Genomic DNA, 23967 nt, shown 5'->3' on the forward strand with positions numbered 1-23967 from the left:
TTTTTTCACCCTTTTTGTTGTTTTCTATCTTTCCCTCTCCAATTTGCATACTGATATTTGTCACCCACCACCACTCATAACAAAACTCTCCCCCCCCTCTCTCTCTCTCTCATCATGAAATTCAAGTGGATGGTAAGAGCTAAGGATGATGAGAACAAGTTGTTTTTAGGACTGGGGGAGAGGGGGAGATTTCACCTACTTTTTTCACCTTTCTGACTGTCCTTGCAACTAGTCCAATACCTGGCCTTATTTGTTGTTCAACTATACGGGGATGGGGGAGGGGGGGACAGACAGGGTCACCATTTAAGATTTTTATTTTTTTTCTACTTTTATTATCTTTATTTTTAACTAAAAACCCACCTATGCTTATCCATTTTGTTTTGTTTCTCAACGTTTGAACAAACAACAAATTGAATTTTACATCATAAGGGGAAAAAAGAAAATTAAGAATGGGCTAAAAAATGATGGATCAAAACATTTACCTACACGCATTAATTGAATGGTGCCTAACCTGTTTCAATCAGACGGCGCACATCATGATCGCAATCAGTTAGGTTGGCTTTTTAACCAAGTCATTTTCCTAACCCAAGCAATCCCAATCTCCCACACCGCACAACCACATGACCGACTGTCCTATGACTTTAAAAGATAAGACTCCTAAAAGAGAATTCAGAATTGTTTGATTATTAACAAACCCCCAAACAAAAGAGAATTTAAAAATAAAATAAAAAATTGATAGGGATTTTAATTTTATAACTACATGATTGGTTAAGGTCCTAAAAATGGGGTAAGGGGTTTAGGTTAAGGATTGCAATAATCAGATTGTGGTGACCATCACAGCAGAACGTGGATATCATGTGCTTAGGTATTGAGTTTGAACAAAAACTTTATGAATAAGAAGAGCTGTCCAAAAAGTGGCTCTAGACCCTTACGTTACCTACCTACCTACCTTTTGGCTGCCCCCACCATGTGGGACTCTTTTAACCTTAGTGGAAGGTCTGTTTCAGATGTCCAAACTTCACACCTTACCTCAATTTCCCTTTATTTTTCGTGTAATTATCCATACAGGCAGTGCAGACCTGGTTGCAACTTGCGGTCCTTGTTTTCATTATTGGCCCCTCCCTCCTGCCAGGGAAGTGGTGGCTCGTTTCCAGTTGAAACAACATGAAAATAAAAGCAACAACAGAAAGGGTTTGTAACATAAATGTCATGGATTGAAGTGGATCAGGGGCGTCATCTTTGTGTTTGTTATTTTGTTCAAATGGGACAACTTTTGTATGTTCATCTTTTACATAAATAGCTAGCCAGATTATTGGGCTAAAGTTCTGCTAATCTGACAATGGAATAATTATAATGCATGTTTTGTTCTACAACGACTTGAGTAAACTAGCTTCACATCATTCTTTTGCCAACCTCATAAATGTAGCTAACGATCACAACGGCTGCGGCAACCGCAACCCCAACGGCACTCTGTGCCAATATGATGCTGTCCTTTGCAACCGGATTGGATCGAGAGGAACTAGGATCAAACCCAAGTTCTGAAAGCCTCTTATGAGATTCTGCATAATCTCTAAAGAATGCATCCTCATCCTGCCAAATACCATGAAGGTTGTAGGAGTATGCATATAATATAAGTAAAAGGATTCAAAGGGGTAATAATAGCTTAATTAAAGAGAATACCATAATCGAGCATTGGATGATGCCGACAAACCACTTTAATCAATTTAACCACGTACTGAAAACATATTAATTTGCATAATCTCTTTGTCCACCTGAAAAGATGCCTACAGCTCGTTGATAGCGGTTGGCACTAGACAGTGTTTCACCCAATTTGGCTAACATTAGACTAGAGTCACGCAGAAACATCATATATACACAACTAATTGCTAATTTAAAAGCACAGGCTAGAATCATGCTAGTAAGTGGTAAGCAAAGTGTCCTTATTGCAAACCCCACTTGAAGCAAGGTTGAACCAGTTAGATGAAATAATTACCCGCTCAAATATTGGTTCAACCTTAATCTAATAATTTCAAGTAGGTATGCAAGATAGGCTCTAGGTAAGATTAGGACATTTCTACCAGTGCACAAGTGGCTCAAACAGAACAGTAAAAGAAACATCAAGTTCTACCAAGAACAAGGTCTACCACAAATCAGATATAAAACCATATTAAGCACTCGGGCAATAAAATATCATCATTGCAAAGTAACAAGGAAAATAATTAGGCATAAGTATTATTAAATAATGTCTCAAAGAGGCCTCATAAAATGATGAACATGCAATGAACAAACAATAAAAAATAAAATGATGTTTATGCTAGACAATTGGCAGCCACCTAGTTGTAGTTTTACCTTTGCGTAGAGCTCTACATACTCTCGGAACTCAGGGTAATCCATCAAAGCTATGTCTGTTGGAAGCTTCAATAGCCCTTCTGATTCCCCTTTTAGCAGCTCCCTGGCATAGTAATATCAAATGGCTTCATATGTATCCTGAGTAAGAAGGAAATCTAATAGCCAACTAGTTGGATTTAATCTTACACGAAGTAAGAGTTATCAAACTTCAGTGGTTCATTGGTCCAAGGGCCATCAAAACCTGATCTCTCTGGATGAGCCCTTCCCTGTAACACCAAAAACAACACAAAACTTTGATGTTAAACTATAACCAACAAAGCCGGGAATAGAAAAGAACATCCAAGTACCAGGGTGTGACCGCCAGATAATGCCACAATATCCTTGCCAGATAGACCCATACGATAAAAGATGTCCTTCAGATGAGGAGCACCTAAAACCAGGACCCACAAAAGGAAAAGCTAAATTTAGCATCTACAACTTCATAAATTAGAAAGATAAGATCATATATGCATTTAATTGTAAGATGATAACATGTAGAAGGAGATATTGAAATTGTTCGCTGAACTGATGGATTAATCATGTAATATGGTTTCCACTGATACCCTATTACGGGAAACAGTTGAATACCATGAATTCCACTGATACCCTATTAAGTACAACAATTGATTACCATGAACTCCACAACTCATTACCGAAGTAAAAGAAAAACAGTAGTTTTGGAATTTTTACCTCCCAAAAGGGAGCAATGAACCTTTAATCAACAATCTCAATTCAGACATTTATTTTCCAATCAACATAATTTATAGTGCAAGATCCAAGTTGTGAGAGAAAAATAGGTAGCACAGGGATGATCTTAGGATCTGTTAAGAGAAACCTATTCTCCAGCCACACTAAGAACTCTTAGGGAGCAGTTTTACTCGAATAAACTGAAAGCACTAAATGATTAGAATACATGACCTTTTCTATCAAAGAGGTTAATGATGACAACCAATTCATAACATATTCGATGAAGCTCATTTTTAGTTCGGTAGAATATATCATATAAAGTTCATATTTAGTTTAGTAGAACTATAAAAAACAGAGAACATAACAAGGACTGAGGTAACACAAATACTAGCAATATAGAATTGTTGGTTTGGTTCCAAATTCCTTCAGTTCTATCTCTTCCATCTAGTTTAAATAAACACATACTAAAAGAATTTTAAAAGCTGCAAAGATATGACCAGATATCTTAGATAGATTGTCGTAAGTACCAAATTTTGCAAATACTCAAGTTGCCTAATTACTCGGAATTTAAAGCTACAAGGTAGGGGGAATAAAAGATTCAAATTTTTTGTTTCATTGATGGCTTCAGAAACCTGTGTTACCTTTTGTAGCATTTGGAAGTCGCCCTTCCTTCGGACAAATGTCTGAATCCTATTAAACACGTCATAGTTAATCAGATTAAATAAACAGGAAACGACCTTTGTAGGGAATGATAGGCCAGTATAACATACCTTTCTTCCTGGTACAAAGTCAATAGTAGGACCTCCAGTGACTTCAACAGCAACAACTCCTGCAAGCTGAAAACGAAAAGTTGAAAACAACACAATTATGGATCATTCATCATCCAGAACATAGTCAACAACTTTGGATTTAAATTTTAATCTAAGTGCAGTAATTGCTTGGTATGGCATACAAAAACATGTTATTAAGAATCAGAGCGTTGCTTCTTCAGTGCAGCAAACTGATATGGACGCTTTAATTGCAATAGGAGTTTTATTTATTTATTATATCAGGTTTTACTAAGAGTTTTAGTTTTACTTAATTTATCTATTATATTAGTTTTAGTTTTAGTTTTCGTTTTAGTTTTAGTTTTACTTAATTTAATTGCAATAGGAATTCTATTTTATGTCAATTAAGACTCTTTCCTTTGTTATTAATAGTCTATAAAATGCTGCCAATATGAAATAAAGAGGTAAGTAATTATTCTATCAAAAGAAAAGTTTTTTTGAGAGGGGGTTCAGTTAAGGACGAATATGCCTTTTGAGTAACCATAGGTTGAAGCAAGAATTCTTTCTCGTCTAGACCTGTGACTAGATTCTACGCCAAGGCGCATAACAACTTAGTATCAAAGCCAACTGTCATGGGTGACGAAAAGACTTTGACAGCCAAGCTGGAGGCTTTCATGGAACAAATGGCTACAAGGCAACAAGCATTAGAGGAGCAGATGGCAATATTATCTCTTTCGGTCCAAAAGATAACGAAAGGAGATTTAGAGAAGAATAATGAAGAACGGGGCAGTAGCGGAGGCAGGAAAAGGAATTTAGACTTGCAACACAGTGGGTGCAGGGTGCCACGATACTCTAAGATGGAATTTCCCACTTATGATGGTGTTGGAGATCTTTTAGGGTGGTTGAAAAGATGCGAAATTTTTTTTGGCAATCAACGAACTAACAAAGAAGACAAAGTAAACTTAGCATCATTCCATCTTTTAGGAGAGGCACAATTGTGGTTTGATCAAATGGAAGAAGAAGAGGCAAATCTTGATTGGAGGCGTTTCAAAGAGTGTTGTCATGTAAGGTTTGGGCCATCTATGAGTAATAACCCCTTGGGAAAACTTGCCAACTTGAAACAAACTGGGACTGTAGAGGAATATCAACGTCAATTTCAATCACTATTGGCTAGGACTACTGATCTTAAACCTCAACAACAAGTAAACCTTTTTACTGCCGGGTTGATAGAGGAACTTAGAATTGATATTGAGATGCAACAACCAGAAAACCTTAGAGTTGCAATGAATATGGCTCGAACATTGGAACGTAAACAAAATGTCTCTTCCAAACTGTTATCTCGAGCCATGCTGAATTGGCCAACTTCCCAAAACACTGACAACAATTCAATCCTTCCAACAACTAAGAACATTGCAAAGGGAGGGGGACAAACAATAGAACCAACAAGGAACAACAACAAAATAGGTTTTTCTGCACCATTTATTAAGAGATTGACACGGATAGCAATGGCGGAAAGAAGGGCTAAAGGGTTGTGTTATAATTGTGACGAGTCTTATTCCATAGGACACAAATGTAAAAGGTTATTTTGGATAGAAGTACCAGATGTTGAAGACAAGCAAGATGATGATGAGATAGATGATTTTGGATAAGTTCTGAAGTTTATTATGAATTTAAGCTAGAGGACAAGCTCAATTCTAAGAAGGGGAGTAATGATATGGACGCTTTAATTGCAATAGGAGTTTTTAGTTTTATTTATTTATTATATTAGGTTTTACTAAGAGTTTTAGTTTTACTTATTTTATCTAATATATTAGGTTTTTGCTTCCTTCATAAACTCTAATTTAGGAATTCTATTTTATGTCAATTAAGACTCTTTCCTTTGTTACTAACCGTCTATGAAATAAAGAGGTAAGTAATTATTCTATCAAAAGAAACGTTATTTTGAGAGGGGGTTTAGTTAAGGACGAATTTGCCTTTTGAGTAATCATATGAAGAAGCAAGAATTCTTTCTCGTCTAGACCTGTGACTAGATCCTACGCTAAGACGCATAACACAAACATTCTCAAAATCTACAACACCTCTCAAGTAATTTCATACACAGTTTGGGATTCAATTCTAACTAGCTTTCTACATTTAATAAATTTAACCAAATATACAACTTTTTTTTTTCTTCTACAACTATTAACACCATGCTAGAATTAGTAGCTAGTTAAGCACCAGTAATCATCTTAGTATCTAATTGTCTAAGATATGTATTAAAACAATTGTACGAGGCATATCGTTTAGCCTAGCTAAAAGCTAGTTTTATTTTACAGTGAATATAATCCTATTTCGCGGGATCTACACACAAAACTTTGCCTCCAACTTCACCAAGGATTTTAGATTCACTTTTTTCTATCCAATCAGTATGTAAAATGTTTCTTTATTTCCTTAGCAGTCTAGTAGCAGAAGAGAAACAGAGCCCTTTTTCATGTAAGCCCAGTCGCACGAAGCATGTAATGTTATCCTTTAGAAGGCAAAAGATTTAGAGAAATTTGGTTTAAGAACTTCCTTCCACAACATCATCATGATTTCTTATTGCTATAGTTCTGATTTTTAATTTCATTTCAGGATTCTTTCTATAAAATCAAATATAACAAAGAGGATACTTTTTTAATTCACCATGATGCAATGAAATGTCAAATAAAATGCGTGTTAACTCTTTCAACTCTGTAATCACCTGGTATAGGTCTGCATATGTGATCTTTTGATGTTTAGCCTTCACTTCCTCTAAAATGTGTAAAGAAAATAATTAGCAACTGTGAAAATGGGCTTGCGGTTGCTGAAGAGTAATACGTCAAGCAGCTAGCCGAAGCAGTGAAGTGCCCAGAATAAAAAAATAAATAAAAAATAAAACCTGTTTTAGTTTATAGATGTATATTCTAACATAAAATAATATACAAAACATGTGAAGATAGAGATATACTAATATATGTGTAAGTGTGTATGCGTCTATTCAAATACTTGTTAGCAAGTCAGATTTGGATAGAAGCTGGAACAAACTTGGCACGAAATACTTTTGGTGATTGACATATTTCTACCATGCAATCTAAAGGAGTAGTTAACTTACTATCAGACAATAGAAGTTCACCTAAAAAGATATTGTTCTTTGCCATCCAAGGCAACAAACAAAGGACCAACTAAACTTCAAGGGGCTCAAACCTAACTTAGCTGCACGAGCTCAATCTTACATGGTTAGAACAGAATAAGATGGCCCAATTTTTTTGAACCTATAGTATCTTCCCTTTTTGCAAAATAAGCATATAGATTGTATTACAATGAACTACACTTATATTAATGCAGATCTTCCATACTCCCTGTCTAGCAATCATGTCATGCACGCATGTGAAATTTTGAAGCAAGTAATTATGTTGTTAAATCTTACACCAGCAACAGTCCCCGACATGCTAAGTCCACCTTTTAAACAAAGAAGAAAGAACCCCCTTTCAGCATTGCAGATCCTGAAATGTCTCTATCAAAATGAATGAACTAGAAGCCATAGCTTATGGTGCTTGGACTCTTCATTTTTCATGAAGCACCCTTGTAATTCGAGGATATAACCTTTGAGAATCCTTCAAATACATGGAAAAACTTAGAAAAACTAATCATACCCATGTCGGATACATACTCGTATTCGACACTATACCTGAGTCCGAGTAACATTGACCATAGCAAGTTTACTTATATTTCTAGTTGGTTTAAAATTAGAGTCATTACCGTATAAGATCTAGAGTAGTGAAATCTAAGAACTCAATAATTGATTCTAAAAGTTTGTTACATGCCCCTTTAATCAAATATGCTAGGTTCATTTCCTATTTGATTGTCTTTACATTTTTGTTAATAATAAAATAAAAAAAATAAAAAAGCGAAGGTAAAAAGTCGCCTTTGACGTTTTTTAAACTTCAATACTGAGAACAAAATAACAATACTAAAATTATGTTGAAGTACCATACCAAAAAGAAAATATGTTGAAATAAGTCATCCATATTTTTCTCAATCTTGAAATTCTCGCAAGAATACATCCTTAAAAAAGGTCTATTAATAGTAGTTAAAGCACCTATCGATTCAAAGCTATTCATGTTAACTGAGTCAACTATTGCATTGGAAATCAATTAAGATTACAAAGTTAATCCATAAACATTAACGCGAATTTCATGGTAAGATATTTGGATTAAAGAACTATAAAATGGAAAAAGCAAAAAAAAAAAAAAAGAATAAAAATCAGTCTGACCACAGAAATCAATAGCGATTTTCAAGCCGTTATTGGAGCTATGAGAGTACTCTTCTTCATTCCTTATGGAGCCATTTGGTCCACCGGTCTTGGTGCTAACATCGTAAGTCCCTGCATCGTGCCACCTTCAACAAAAGAAAACGGAAAATCAATCAAATAAAACGGAGAATTTATCATTTGCACTCAAATAATCGTATTCTTTTGATTCTTATTTCGGGTTTGTCTGGTCTTTCTGAACTATCTCTGCTGAATTCAATTTTCTTCTTATTATGCTTGTTGCGCTTTCCAAGAAAGAGAGAAAGAAGAAGAAGAAATACGCTAAGCGAAGCATGATAGGAGCGCAGTTGTTGAAGGCGATAAGAGCGCGGAGGTCGCGACGAGCTTTCTCGATCTCCTTATGGTACTCGGTATCGACAACAGGAAACGCCATTGTAAGCTTACTCTCTTCACTTTTCAGTGTATCTAACTGTCAACTGATTTAGTTAGGCTTTCCCCCGAAAATCAGGTAATATAATGGTGTTTTATTATTTTTGCTACGTGGTTGGTATTTTAAAATTTTAAAGGGATTAAATTATTTTTTTATTTTTGAAGTCTAATATATATATATTTATTATTAGATTAATTTATAATTTTTAAAACTTTAAGGGACTAAAATATAAATTACTATTTTGAGGGGGCGAAGTCCCCTGCCCCTAAGCGCCATTCCTGCCTATAAGTTTATTCTTTTTATTACTTTCACTCTAATTCTTTTTTTATCCTTTTATTTTAGGCATTGATTTTAAAAAATAAAATAAAATCATGATGCTAATAATTCTTTTTAAAATTTTTATCAACTACACATAAAATAACACGATAATTCATTCAACTTGTTCATCAAAAAAGTAATTTGATTAGATTTTGAAAATCGAAAATTCAAGTGAGAAAAAAATAGGATCGAGTGTGGATAAAAACAGTAAATTTTAAGGGTTAAATTTATGATTTATTAATTTTATTAATTTTCTTTTGGATTAATTGCACTAGGCATCCTCAAATTATGATTTAAATTCTAAATTGATTTTTAAACTTCAAAACATTCTAATTGAGTCCTTAAAGTATCATGTCATATCAATTAACTCCTTCCTTCAGTGTAGTCATTACCTCAAATATTGAATGTCAACTCAAGTTAGATATGGAGTATGTTTAAGACACTGTTGATCAAATTGTAAACACACATATATTCATTGCATAGACAATTTAGATCAGACATGTAGAAGAAAAAGACATCATAAATTTTATTAAAACCATTTTTTAACATGTCATATTTAAGTTATCCATACTATACATATACACACATTTACAATTTAAATAACTTGTTTTAAATATGCTTCATGTTATATTCCAATTGCATTTATCATCTGAATTGACAGTAATGTTGATGGAAGGACTTGGATGATAAATTCTGATATTGAAAGGATTTAATTAGAATATTTTGAAATTTAGAAACCAATTTAGAATGTAAATAATACTTTCAGGACCTTTGATATAATTAACCATCTATCTTTTGTGTTTGTCTTTTTGGGATTTCAAAAGAGAAGCTAAGCCAGTGAAATGGATGAGATATTGTGGTTTGTTTGGTCACGTTGAGAGCCTGAGGCTGAGAGCAGCGGTTTCGTGTGATAGAACTCATTTAAGACGTGTGCAAGTCAATGACATAACATTTTTTTCAATTATACTCTGACAAAAGAAAATTATAGAAGCCATAAAAAAGAGTAGGGTTTTTAAACGAGTTTGTCGAGGGGAGTTTGATTCGAACCTTAGATAGAATATATTGTCCACATATGAGTTTTGTCTCCTATATTTTGAGAAGAGTCTAAAAAAAATTTCAAGTTTAAAAAGGGTCTCAATTGACGTAAATAAGACTACATGTATAAATAATATTGAAAAACGTATTATAATAGTTGATAAAAACTTTTAAGAATGAAGACTTAATAAATAATAGAAAATAAATAAAAAATTTGAAATAATATGGCTCCAAATTGACTCGTGAATTATTTATTATTTTGAAATACTCTTAAAAAAAGAGACGAAGAGTCACCTACTTTCCATGAGAAGCTATCGATAGCTGGTGGAGTTTCAGTGACAATAAATACTGTTAGAATTTTGTGACCCAAATTCTAAGAGATTGCTTACAAGTCAAGTTAAACAAAAATATATTTTCTTTCTAGAAGATTTAGTATTTATTAGTATAATATATTTAGCATTTATTAGTATAGTTTATTTGACTTACTAATTTAGCCTATAAATAGGCTCCTTTACAATCTTAGAATTAAGAGACACCCATTAGATTAGAACTCATAACACATTCAGAGAATTTTGTGTTTACGTTTGAGGGTTCTTTGTTTTTCGGGTTTTCGGGGTTTAGTTTTTATCTCCATCTTTTGTACTCTTCATTCTTTTGCCATTATAGTAAAATTATCTTTGCCCGTGGTTTTTTATCCTCTTTTGAGGGGTTTTTCCACGTTAAATTTGTGTGTTCATCTTCTCAATTTCTTCTACTATTTTTACTTGTTCGTTGCTTATTCGGGACGATCCTAACAAGTGGTATCAGAGCTAGTTTAACTTTCATAGATCAGCCTGGTCAGAGATGGCAGCAACAAGGTTTGAAATTGAGAAGTTCGATGGTGAGACAAATTTCAATCTGTGGCAAGTTCGGATGATGGCAATTCTAGTTCAAAATGGCTTGAAAAAGGTTGTTACAGGGAAAAAGCCTGAGAATCTAAATCAAACAGAATGGGAAGAGCTTGATGAAAAGGCCTTGTCTGCAATCCAGTTGTGCCTCGCGAATACAGTATTGCAGGAGGTATTGATGGAGAAGACCTCATTCGCCTTGTGGAAAAGGTTAGAAACTCTTTATGCGACTAAGTCTCTGGCTAACCGTTTAGTGTTGAAACAACGTCTATTTACGTTTCGCATGAACGAATGTGAGCTTCTTAAAGATCACATCAGTCAATTCATTACTCTTTTAAATGATTTAAAGAACGTTGAAGTTCATATTGACGATGAAGATCAAGCTATGCTATTATTGTGCTCTTTACCCTCTTCATACAAGTCTTTCAGGGAGACCCTGATTTATGGCAGAGACAAACTCTCGTTCGAAGATGTGAAGGGTCATTTGTTGAGTAGAGACAAACTCGACAATGAGTTTGATTTGAATAGCAAAGCAGATAGACAAGCTTCCGTTTTGGTAGCATCAAAGAAACGAGACAAAAGGTGTCGCTATTGCAAAAAGTTAGGTCACGTCAAAGCAGATTGTTATAAACTGCGAAATAAAAGAGCTGCTGAGAGTAACGAGGAAGATGTAGCTGGTGCTAATTTGGTCGATGAAGGCGGTGATGATTTCTTGTTAGTGTCAACGAGCGATAACTCCAAGCTTACGTCTGAGTGGATCCTAGATTCAGGATGTTCTTTCCACATGTGTCCCAATAGAGAATGGTTCTCCACATACAATTCAGTTGAAGGTGGAGTTGTGCACATGGGAAACGATTCATCTAGTAAAATAATCGGTATTGGTACTGTTAAAATTAGGATACACGATGGGACGATTAGGACACTCTCAGATGTCAGGTATGTACCTGATTTACGAAAGAATCTCATCTCCTTGAGTATTTTAGACTTGAAAGGATGCAGAATCAACATCGAGTCGAGCGACATTAAAGTATCTCGTGGAGCTCTCGTTTTGTTAAAAGGTAAAAGAACCGGCAGTCTTTATATTCTGGAAGGTTCTATAGTGACCGGTGAAATCGGACGTCCCTCGTCCGTTACGGAGTCAAAGTCAACTCATTTGAAGCGGAGGCAACTTGGTCATAGGAAGGAAAAAGGTATGACCGTTTCGTTGAAGAGAGGTTCTCTTTTGGATGCAGGTTTTGAAAAGTTAGGGCACTGTATTCGTGAAAATCAGACCCGGGTTAGTTTTGATTTGGCAGTGCACAAGTCGAAGGCTAGAAGTCTTCCAGCTTCTAAGCATAGATTCGACTCAGTTAATTCCCTGCATAGTTCAAGATAGGCCCGTGGCGGGTTTTGGCAAAGATGGCATTGAAAGAATTCGTGTCAAGGTGGAGATTGTTAGAATTGTGTGACCCAAATTCTAAGAGATTGCTTGCAAGTCAAGTTAAACAAAAATATATTTTCTTTCTAGAAGATTTAGTATTTATTAGTATAATATATTTAGCATTTATTAGTATAGTTTATTTGACTTACTAATTTAGCCTATAAATAGGCTCCTTTACAATCTTAGAATTAAGAGACACCCATTAGATTAGAACTCATAACACATTCAGAGAATTTTGTGTTTACGTTTGAGGGTTCTTTGTTTTTCGGGTTTTCGGGGTTTAGTTTTTATCTCCATCTTTTGTACTCTTCATTCTTTTGCCATTATAGTAAAATTATCTTTGCCCGTGGTTTTTTATCCTCTTTTGAGGGGTTTTTCCACGTTAAATTTGTGTGTTCATCTTCTCAATTTCTTCTACTATTTTTACTTGTTCGTTGCTTATTCGGGACGATCCTAACAAATACTGTTATCTGTTTATTATAACTTGTAAAGATAATAAAAATATTCACAAAATAGACATAGAGTGAAAGAGGAAAAAAAAGAGAGAATTAGTGGGACTGAGAAAAAATTAGAAAGGGATATTATTAAGCAAAACAAAAGGGAAGAAATAAATAATTTAAAAAAAGAGAAGAAATAAATAATTTGAGAAAAAATTAGAAAGGGATATTATTAAGCAAAATAAAAGGAAAGAAATAAATAATTTTAAAAAAAAGAGAAGATATTACAAGAATTTTTATTACTACATTTAATATTATTAAAGCAGAAGCAAGGTAGAAAGATTATAGTCAAGATATTACCTCAAGTCGTGAAAGCATTGGTGCATTGTTCTTGTGACAAGCAAGAGACCCTGAGAAAAAAAAGAAAAAAAACCCAATTCATTAGACGAGCAAATTGAGTAAAAAAAGGCAAGGAACAACGTACCAAATTTTTTGAAGATAAAAAATTAAGATGAAAAAAAATTTAATTAATAATGGAGTTTATAGATTTGGGTGCAAAAATTCTACTTAATATAGCTAATTAATTAATTAATCCGTAGAAAATGAAAATAAATAAAATTTCAAATTAAATGTTTGAGTTTTTGTGTCTTTGTAAACAACTGTTCGAATTAAATAATTTAGTTCTGAATGGAAATGTATGATTTGTGTTGATTAAATAATTGAAATAATTAATCATAATTCTACTTCAGATGCTAGTATTGAACAGTCGAATTAATTAACTATAGCCTAAACAAAATTATTTTTTGTAATGAAATTTCTGGTTCTCTTCTCATTCTTTTTTAGATTAATGGTTGATAGCTAAGAGCAAAGATGTATACTTATTATGATAGCTATATCTACTTTCTAAGTTCCGTGATTTTTTAGATTTCATAAATAAAGATAAGTGTTAAGTCAAATCGAATCGAGTAAAAAAATTTAAATTAATTAAGTTAACGAGTCTTATTTTATCTTCTTAACTCAATTTGAAATTTTTCGAATCGAGTAAAGTACAATAAAAATTCGAGTTAAATTGAATCAAGTAAAGTTGTTTGAGTTAAATTAAAAAATTAAACATGTCAAATTAAAATCTTGTTACAATATAACTAATTCTATATTGAAGCACATAAATTTAAAATCATATATATTTGAAAACTTTTTCAAAACAAACAATAAATATTTTAATATGATAAACTTGAATCATTAATTAACTTATTTAGATCCCAAACTTATTATTTTTAATTTTTTTTAAATTTTAACTTTCTTTATATATTCTTTAGATTTTTTTAAAATATAAATTTTATAATTTTTTTATAAATATTTTGAATTTTTAAAATTATTTTTTTTTTAATTTTTGTTGAGTAAAAGACCAATTTGCTCATTTTCAAAATTGATAGGGACCAAAGGGGTATTTACACCAATTTGTTATTCAAATTATTTGAGTTATTAGAATTGTAAAATTCAACTCAATTCAAACTTGTAATTCAAATTATTTATTCGAGTTGACTTGAATAACTTGATTCGATTAACTCGAAATTCGAAATGTTTTTCGATTTTTTCAAATCGAGTCATGTTTTACTCACTTCTATTCATAAACAAAGTTAAAGAATTGACAAATATCCTATAAGATATAGTAAAATATTTAAAAATAAATATTAAAAAAACACATATGTCAATTTTTTAAAACTACTTATAAAATAGAAAAAAGAATAAACTACAAAAAAAAACTAATTTCTACTTAAAAATAATGCCATAATTTGCTTTTGGACTCTCAAAGTCACAAACAATTTTATAAAACCTACTTTAATATATTTAAATGTAATTGAATATTTATTTTAATTCTAACTACTTCTCGTTCAACTTAATTTAATAAATTTCATATCAAGATTCGTTCATAAACAAATGCTAATGCCTAAACAAACTAATGAATTGTGGAGAATACCTCACATTTCGATCAAATTAGGACACGAATAGAGAGTGATGTTGCAATGAGGAAGAACTCTTTGTCCTAACGAGCTGTCAACATCACAACGAGAAGAAGAACGCCATCCCGATGATCCTATGCCACCTCGTCTCGACAATACAAACTCCACATCACGACGTGGCAACGTGACATGCAATTTTTTATATTTTCTTCTTCTAGTTAAACTCTGATTATTTGTCTCATTCAAACTCTAATTATTTGTCCCAGTCGAACTCTGATTAGGGTAGATTATTTTAATATTATTTGACCTACGAATTTAGCCTATAAATAGACATTTTTCTACCCTAAAATATTTAACCCATTACATATTTAGGTATTAGCTTTTACAAATTTTCAGAGAATTTTGTGTTTACATTTTGAGGGTTCTTATTTTGAGTTTCGAGGTTTAGTTTTATCTCTATCTTTGTACTCTTCGTTTTTTCCGTTATAGTGAAATTATCTTTTCCCGTGGTTTTTTATTCACTTCGAAGGGGTTTTTCCACATAAAATATTTGTGTCAACCTTTTCAATTTCTAGGTTATTTTACTTGTTCGTTGCTTAATCGGGTTTGACATTAGAGGTAGTTCGATTCCCGCATGCAATCGATTCAGAGATGACAATAACAAGGTTGATATTGATAAGTTTGATGGCATCACAAATTTCAATCTGTGGCAAATTTGGATGACGCCAATTTTGATTCAGAACGATCTTGAAAAGGTATGCCAAACTCGATTTTGTAACACCCCTAACCCATATTCGTCATTGGAATAGAGTTACGGAGCATTATCGGACTTATCCTTTAAACAATCATACAATTCATATCCATTTCTCATATCCAAATAAAAGTCATTCAAATTCAGTCATATAGTCCTTAACACGAGCCCTCGGGGCTTAAGAAAAACATTATAAGTGGTATGAAACTAAATCGAATACTTAAGAAATTTTTAGAAAAACATGGAAAATTTTCAAAGTACAAAGGATACACACCTGTGTGGCCAAAGTGCAGGGGACACACACCTGCGTGGCCAGAGGCCGTGTGAAACACACCCATGTCACAGGCTGTGTGGACATTTGAAATGGGATCACATGGCTGTGTCCTAGCCTATGTCCGATCCCGCGTAACTTACTAACTTGGGTCACATGGCCAGACCACATGCCCGTGTGTCAAGCCGTGTACCTTTCAAGGTGGCTTTACACACCTGTGTGCCAAGCCGAGTGCTAGGCCGTTCAAAAAATGATGAGTATACTGACTTGTGCAACACGACCAAGCCACACACCCGTGTGCTAGGCCGTGTGAAGCTACTGACTTGATTTCTAAAGAAGCATTAGGGGATACACGGCCGTGTCACTTGACCGTGTGTATAACATCTCAAATTAGGGTCTAATCGGAACAGTAGTTTTGAGACCACAAATATAAAATGAAAATAATTATTTTATGATTATTTGATGATCCATGATATGATTGCATGTTTGTGTGAAATTTTCATGAAGAAATTCTATGCCTAAAGTGTCCAATTCGACTTTAGGCACTAAATTGAATAAGTTGAAAACTTGTGTTGTAGAAGCTTCAAGCATGAAATTGCATTAGATTATTAATTAGAGGTCCTTAAATAACAATTTGACCAAGTTCTAAAATTTTGGACGAAAATGGGCATGAATAGGAAAAATTTGAAAGAAATGCCTTAAGGGCATTTTGGTCATTTGGTAAATAAAAGAATAAAAAGGGAAAAATCAAGCAAAAATCTTGCCCATCTTCTCCCACCTTAGCCTAAACTTGCAAGGGCTCTATAGCTAGGGTTTTCAACATTTTCAAGGTTGATTGTAAGTGCTCCCAAGTCCCGTTTTTAATATTCTTTACATTTTTGAAGTTGTCATCAATCGATCTAGCTATTTCTACCATTATTTTGAGCTAGGGTTCAAGTTTGAAATTTGACTCATGTATGACACGGTTGTATTTTGATGTTTAATGGAGGGATATGAATGTTTGATGTGTGATAGACATTGATAAACCGTAAATTATACATATTTTTACCCCATGTTTAATGCATTTTATGGATGATTTCTCATTAGAATTGGTGAATTCGATGCTCCTGATGCTTTAATTTCATGTTTTATACTTAAGATAGCATAAGAGAGCGAAAGGAACAAGAAACGGGCCAAAAACGGAGAAAATAGGCCAAAGTACGAAATCAACACGGCCTGGACCTCCTCACACAGGCAGACCACACGGCCGTGTCAATTTGGCAGGTTCGAGCACGGCCTGAAGTAATTGAACACGGGCATGTGCCACGGGCGTGCCCCTGTCGAGCCCAAGTTGAGTCCAATTCGTAAAAGGCTAATTTTGAGGGCTTTTAGGCATTCCAAAGCCTATAAATACACCCTAGAGAAGGAAGAAAATGAGATGAAGAAGGGGGATTAAGGAATTACTCCAAAGAAGCCGATTGATCCATCTCAGAAGCCGGATTCATCATCAAGACTGAAGATCTCTCCTCAATTTCCCTTCAGGAGTTTTGGGTTTTCTTTATGTTTTGTATTCTTTATTCTTCTGAGATGTTTTCTTATTTAGTTATGAACTAAAACCCCTAAATACCTAAGGGGAATGAAACCTAAGATGAATCTTGTTATTATTTTCTGAATCGTATGATAAATATTTAACTTGTTCTTAATTATGTGTTCTTAATTATTGTTTTGATATCCCAGGATACTGATTCAAGACATGTTCTTATTTAGAGGAGGAATAGACCCTGTCTAAGAGTACATTTGTCATAATTAAGCGGAGTTGATTGCGCGCCTAAACATAGGGTGATAAGATTTTACCGGATTAGGGTGAAACCTAATAAGGGGATCTATAGATCGAGTTAATGCAACCCTAGAGTTTTAATTAGAGAAAAGTCTCGGTTATTCAATCTATGGATTAAACGTTTTTGTAACACTCCTAGCCCGAATCCAACACCGGGATAGGGCTCGAGGCATTACCGGAACTTTACACATTCAGTATATTAACTTGGATCACAAAATTTCATTTGAATTTAAAACCTTTCAATCATGAACATCTCGTCCCTTGTATAGGCCTTCGAGACCTATAACATATCGGAAAGTAATGCGGGTCAAATACGGGCACGTTCGATTAACCTTGGGCTCCTCCAAAAATTTTCCTTAACATAAAGGGACACACGCCCGTGTAGGTTGGCCGTGTGGACTCACACGCCCGTGTATCTTGGGGCACGCCCATGCCCTTCAATCGTGGGCAACACTGACTTATCAACACGGCCATGGAACATGCCCGTGCTGCCTGCCCATGGACGACACTGTCATTTTAACACGGCCATGGCACACGCCCGTGTGGCCTACCCGTGCACAACTTTGAGCTAAAATTTTAAGTGCAGGGGAAATACGGCCATAGCACACGCCCATGGGAGGGAACCGTGTGTCACACACGGCCTAGACACACGTATGTGTGTCCAACCATGTGGACTTTATTAGGTTATTTTCCAATCCTTTAGTCACCCCTTTCTACTACTTGTGCCCAGTGGTTATCAAGTTTGAGAGAAAACATAATTTTACGCTTGTAAATAATCTTAATGAAAATAGTTGTATAGAAACCTCGTATCATTGGTTTCATACAAAAAGGTTATTACCCATCTAGTATTTATGGGTTCTTATGTGATTGTAGCACATTCAAAATTTGGCTCGTTTTTGAACTCATTGCCACTTGCAGTGACCCATCATAATAGAGCATAAACAAGCATATAAAGGCAGATCATAGCCTACTTTTAAATATGCCAATTTCCATGGCCTTATACAAAAAGATGAATGCATCTTTACATGCCTTCATTCGGCAATTCAAATGACACATATGACAAAATACTCAGAGCCCTATACATGCCATTAACAAAATAGAAGTGTCTTTATACCAAAGCTTGACTAGTTGATAGTGTGTTGCTTCTCCAACCGTCTTCCAATCTTTATGAGTCCTCGAGCTCTGTAAAACAGGAAAAAGAGAGGGGGTAAGCATTTTCATGCTTAGTAAGCTCGAATAACCGGAAAGTAAACTTACTGAGTAATTAGCATACATCCATACTTAATTCATGAAATCATCCATTATGAAATGATTTCCTATCACATGCACTCAATCAATGAGTTAGTCACATAATCACGTATCATGTAATTTTACTAGATGAGCTCATCATTCAACATTTCATTCACACATATATATATCCCATGTAAATCTCGTTGAGTTTCTAGGAAATCTCGATGGAATACCCATTATCCATGAATTCTTACGAATGATCAATTTACATATATGCACTCTCGCGAACCTCTCATCATATGGCGGAATTACCAGTCCAAGCTAAATACCCCATTATATGGACCCGTAAGGTGATGTCGGGATTACCAGTCCAGGCTAAATCCCTTATAACGACAAACATCCCTTAGTGAGCTCGGATCTGAATTACCAGTCCAGGCTAAATTCAGACCCAATTCACATTACCCATCCAGGCTAAATCCAGTGCACATATATTCTTCAGGAGGCTCGATCATTCAAGAAACACCTGTCTGGGCTAGATTTCTTTCCATATTTGAGATCACGGATTACCCGTCCGGGCTAAATCCTTACTGCAACACATGCAGGATCTCAATTCACATGTAAAACATGGTTTATCTCTCGAATTCCCTTTTTAACCTCAACCGAGACAGTTATCAACAAGTCATTACCAAAGGAGCATTTCATGCATTTTAATACCATCAATAAATGCAAATATCATGCATTCATAAATCATACAATTATGTATATTAGGGGTTTACTTTAAGTTATCCGAACTTACCAGGTATTCTTTTCGGGATTGTGTTTCGGTTATTCTAAAACCTTGCATTTACCATGATTTACCTCCAGAATTTGTTCCTCAGGGTCTATAACAGCAAAATTAACTCATTAATACCCCACATTGCACATTTCAAGTTTAATACCTACCTCCGGACTAAATGACCGTTTTGCCCCTAACCTTTTACATCTTTACGATTTAGTCCCTAGGCTCATATAATGAAACACATGCAATTTCTATCTTACCCAAGCCTAACCGAACATTTTTCTCTCTTATGGCAACCCACATTTTTCATTATTTTCTCATTTCTACCACACATTTACATCTTTTGTAAAATGGTCCCTATGAGGGTTTCTTATGAAAATCAACTAGGAAAAGATGTTTAATACACATTCATCTTTCATATCCCTCCATAACCCATAAAAATACAAGCAACTCATGCATGGGTAAATTTTCAAACATGAACCCTAGCATGAAATATGCGTAGAAATGGAGAGAGCAAGTTACCGGGATTTCAAAAATACAAAGAACATGAAAAACGGGGCTTGGGAGCACTTACTATTGAGCTTGTAAATTGAAGAAACCCTAGCTATGGTGTCCTCCAAATTTCGGCAGGTATGGGAGAAGATGAGCATATTTTTGCTTTATTTTTCCCTTTTTATTTCATTAAAATACCTAATGACCAAAATGCCCTCATGCACTTTCTTTAAAATTTCATCCATGTAAGTCCATTTTTGTCCAAAAATTTAGAATTTGGGAAAATTGATCTCCAAAACCTTCTAATTCATAATCTAAAGCAATTTCATACAAATTCCTTCTAGAATCCAAGTTTTGCAATTTATTCAATTTAGTCTTTAATTCCAATTAGACATCTTATACTTAGAATTTCTTCGTGAAATTTTAACATATGCATATATTCATATTCTAGGCCTCATAATAACCATAAAATAAATATTTTGATGTCGGATTTGTGGTCCCAAAACCACTATTCCGACTAGGCCCTATTTTTAAATGTTACATTATTAGTCTTGAATAGGGATAATAACATAACTTAGGGATCTCTACGGAACAAGTTGAATGAATAAATCGTCCGATTCGAAGCCAGAATAATAAGTAAAGTCTAGGTGGATATTTCTTTAGGTATTGTCTTAAGTCAATCGATTTTTCCCAAAAGCAATTCCCCAATTCTTTTCTCTGTGCGTTCTTAGTTTAGATAATTAGTTAATTAAAACAAAACCTCTTTATTCTTAGGCTAGATAATAAAAAGACAATCATTACTAGTACTTTTAGTTCCTTTGGGTTCGACAATCCAGTCTTGCTAAAACCATACTACTGTTCGATAGGTACACTTGCCTACATCGCAATAATAGTTAGTTTAAGAACGAGTAATTATAAATATTTAAAACCTATCACGAAATCACGCGATCAAGTTTTTGGCGCCGCAGCTGGGGAACTAAGATATTAGGAATGCTCAATTTTTATTAATTTAGCCATTTATTTTTCTTACAATTTAATTTAATTTTATTATTATTATTATTTATTAACCTACTCTTTCTTTCTCTTGGCAGGTTTTTATAGTTTATGACTAGAAGAAACCCGTCAGGACCATTACTTTTTGATGAAGTAATCGATCATACAGTTCGTAGAAACCAAAGAGAAATAAGGCGAAGCTTAAGATACACAGAGAACGAGCAAAAAGACGATACTCAACCCCCAACCGAAGAGATAGCTGAAAACCAAGGCAATCAGCTACCTCCTGTAATTGCGGTTAATCAAAATCCTGCTCCACGCACTATGTATGATTATGCTAAACCTTCTTTAACAGGAACTGAATCTAGCATAGTTAGACCTGCTGTAGCTGCAAATACTTTTGATTTAAAACCTAACTCTATTCAAATAATACAACAATTTGTTCAGTTTGATGGTTTGCAGGATGAGGATCCCAACGCTCATTTAGCCAACTTCTTAGAACTATGCGATACATTTAAAATTAATGGCATTTCTGATGATGCCATACGTCTTCGGTTGTTTCCCTTTTCATTGAGGAACAAAGCTAAATAGTGGTTGAACTCGTTACCACGAGGGTCAATTACTACTTGGGAACAAATGACTGAAAAATGTTTACTAAAATATTTTTCGCCGGCTAAAACGGCTAAATTACGTAACAATATCTCTTCTTTTGTACAGATGGATTTAGAAACACTCTACGATGCATGGGAGAGATACAAGGACCTTTTGAGAGGTGCCCTCACCATGGGTTACCGCTTTGGCTCCAAGTAAAAACATTTCACAATGGTCTGAATCCTTCGACTCGGCAAATGGTTGACACAGCTACTGGTGGAACCATCAACAATAAAATATCGGAAGATGCCTATGAGTCTATAGAGGAGATGTCACTGAATAACTATCAGTGGTAAGTAATGAGGACAAAGCAAATGAAAAAAGCCGGCGTTTATAATGTTGATTCGGTCACCATGCTCTCTAATCAGGTAGAACTTTTGAATAAAAAATTGATGGTTTTTTAGTTCTTCACTGATTCACTCAGTAATGCAGTGTGAAGCAAGTAACGGTGGAACAAACTATTCGGAATACCAACCTTATGGCCACAACATGGATAATGAACAATTAAACTACATGGGTAATAATCCTTGACCTCAAAACAATCCATATAGTAACACTTATAATGCAGGTTGAAGGAACCATCCCAATTTTTCATGGGGAGGTCAAGGAAATCAAAGACCACAACGTCCTCTGGGCTACCAAAAACCACCCTACCAACAGGAAAAGAAGCCAAACCTTGAAGAGATGCTCTCAAAGTTCATATCAGTGTCAGAAACCCGTTTTCATAACACCAAGACAGCACTTAAGAATCAACAAATGTCGATCCAAGGGCTCGAAACTCAGATAGGCCAACTTTCCAAACTAATCTCTGAACGACCACAAGGTAGTTTGTCAAGTAATACCGAACTTAACCTAAGGGAACAACTCAAGGCAATTAATATTCAAGATGACAAAGGAGTCATTGAGCCTAAACCAAAATCGAGGTAAGAAACTGTGGTAAACAAAGGTCAAGGGAGGTAGATCAAAATACAAACAAATCAGTGACTGTCGAATATAAACCTCGTGTGCCATACCTCAACGCGACAAGAAAAGACCGCTTAGATGAACAATTTGGTAAATTCCTTAAACTCTTAAAAAAATTACATATTAACTTACCGTTTATTGAAGCTCTATCGCAGATGCCAAACGCAATGAAATTTTTAAAGGAGCTTTTAGCAAATAAGCGGAAGTTGGATGACGCGTCGTATGTGGAGCTGAACGCAGTTTGCTCGACCATTCTCCAAAATAAACTACCCAACAAACTAAAAGACCGAGGGAGCTTTACTATTCCTTGCTTAATTGGTAGTTTAGATATTAATCATGCATTAACTGATCTAGGGGCTAGTATCAACATCATGCCTTACAAAATGTTTAAGCAACTAGGTCTCGTGAAACCCAAACAGACTAGGATGAGCATTCAATTGGCATATAAAACTATAAGATTCCCTAGAGGTATTATTGAAGATGTTCTAGTTAAAATTGATAAATTTATATTTCCCGTTGACTTTATTGTTCTAGACATAGAAGAGGATAGCAACACTCCCTTAATTTTAGGAAGGCCCTTTTTAGCAACTGCTAAAACCATTATTGATGTTGGCACAGGTGAACTCACACTCCGAGTGGGAGACGAAACGATCACCTTTCAAGCTCACAATTCTGGCAACACATCAGGAATTAAAGGTGATCATTTAAACCATTCTATTAAACCTAACAATTTGGGGCAACCTACTTTGCAGAAAATGAGTCTGAAGGAAGCACTCGAGTCATTCTCAAGCAATAGTAGAGGACATGTTCATGAAGATAGAAGACTACAAATTAAAAACACCTGACAAACTGAAACTATGCCAAAACGAGCCCGATATCTCTCCAAATCAACTTAAGGTTGGTAATAAGGTCTTATTAGATGTCGTAGATCCCCACATTGTCACTACCACACCGAATGAGGAAATCTCTCTTACAGTACTCAGTATTTTTCCATTCGGTACGGTGGAGGTGAGTCATCCCAAGTTTGGCACTTTTAAGGTAAAAAACACCCGATTAAAACCTTATTTTGATGAGATTGATAGAAGGAATGAGGAGTATAAACTCCTTAAACCACCATGACCATTCACTGAAGAGGTAAGTCGAGCTTAGACTATAAATAAGTGCTTCTCAGGAGGTAACTCGAGCACTAACAATATTAATATCTTTAAGTTTTGGTATTTAACTCCTAACTTACTAATAGAAATCTTGAATACAGGTGTTTCCACAGAGACACGGCCAAGCACACGGGCGTGCTTAAGGTCGTGTAAAAATAGGGAAAAAGATTTCCCCAACACGGGCTACAATTAAACTCCACGGTCGGGCGATATGGCAGTGGTAGAGCCTGCCAAAACAACACGAGCGTGCAACACACCTTTGTGGAAGAAC

At 34.8% G+C, this 23967-nt stretch overlaps 1 protein-coding gene and 1 non-coding gene across 4 annotated transcripts; both read right to left on the minus strand.

The window, feature by feature from the left end:
- Positions 1–1214: 1214 nt before the first annotated feature.
- LOC107916997 (L-ascorbate peroxidase 3) lies at positions 1215–8622 on the minus strand. Of its 3 annotated transcripts, XM_016846387.2 has the most exons (10): positions 8430–8621; positions 8113–8237; positions 6562–6611; positions 3846–3911; positions 3717–3765; positions 2697–2779; positions 2536–2615; positions 2350–2452; positions 1681–1810; positions 1215–1590 (listed from the first exon to the last, which is right to left on the minus strand). In XM_016846387.2, exons 1-10 carry the CDS (start codon positions 8540–8542, stop codon positions 1586–1588), a joined length of 804 nt encoding a protein of 267 aa, XP_016701876.1. In that variant the 5' UTR covers positions 8543–8621; the 3' UTR covers positions 1215–1585. The 3 variants fall into 3 exon arrangements, with proteins under 3 accessions (XP_016701876.1, XP_016701874.1, XP_040968252.1); XM_016846385.2 differs by lacking the exon at positions 1681–1810 and having other exon boundaries at positions 8430–8622; XM_041112318.1 differs by lacking the exon at positions 1215–1590 and having other exon boundaries at positions 1680–1772; positions 8430–8622.
- Positions 8623–21612: 12990 nt separating this feature from the next.
- LOC121206473 (small nucleolar RNA R71) lies at positions 21613–21718 on the minus strand. The gene has a single exon (XR_005901510.1). It is a non-coding gene; the product is annotated as a small nucleolar RNA R71 (small nucleolar RNA).
- Positions 21719–23967: the final 2249 nt, after the last annotated feature.

The sequence above is a fragment of the Gossypium hirsutum genome, chromosome A01 (genome assembly GCF_007990345.1).
Source record: "Gossypium hirsutum isolate 1008001.06 chromosome A01, Gossypium_hirsutum_v2.1, whole genome shotgun sequence".
Lineage (NCBI taxonomy): Eukaryota > Viridiplantae > Streptophyta > Magnoliopsida > Malvales > Malvaceae > Gossypium > Gossypium hirsutum.

What these genes read in the sequence shown, in the direction of transcription:
- LOC107916997 (XM_016846385.2), bottom strand. Translation starts at nt 8,542, where the DNA reads ATGGCGTTTCCTGTTGTCGATACCGAGTACCATAAGGAGATCGAGAAA. An exon ending in CATATGCAGACCTATACCAG is followed by an intron (nt 3,912 to 6,561) that starts GTGATTACAGAG and finishes TTTCGTTTTCAG; the next exon opens with CTTGCAGGAGTTGTTGCTGT. An exon ending in ATGTAGAGCTCTACGCAAAG is followed by an intron (nt 1,591 to 2,349) that starts GTAAAACTACAA and finishes GGTATTTGGCAG; the next exon opens with GATGAGGATGCATTCTTTAG.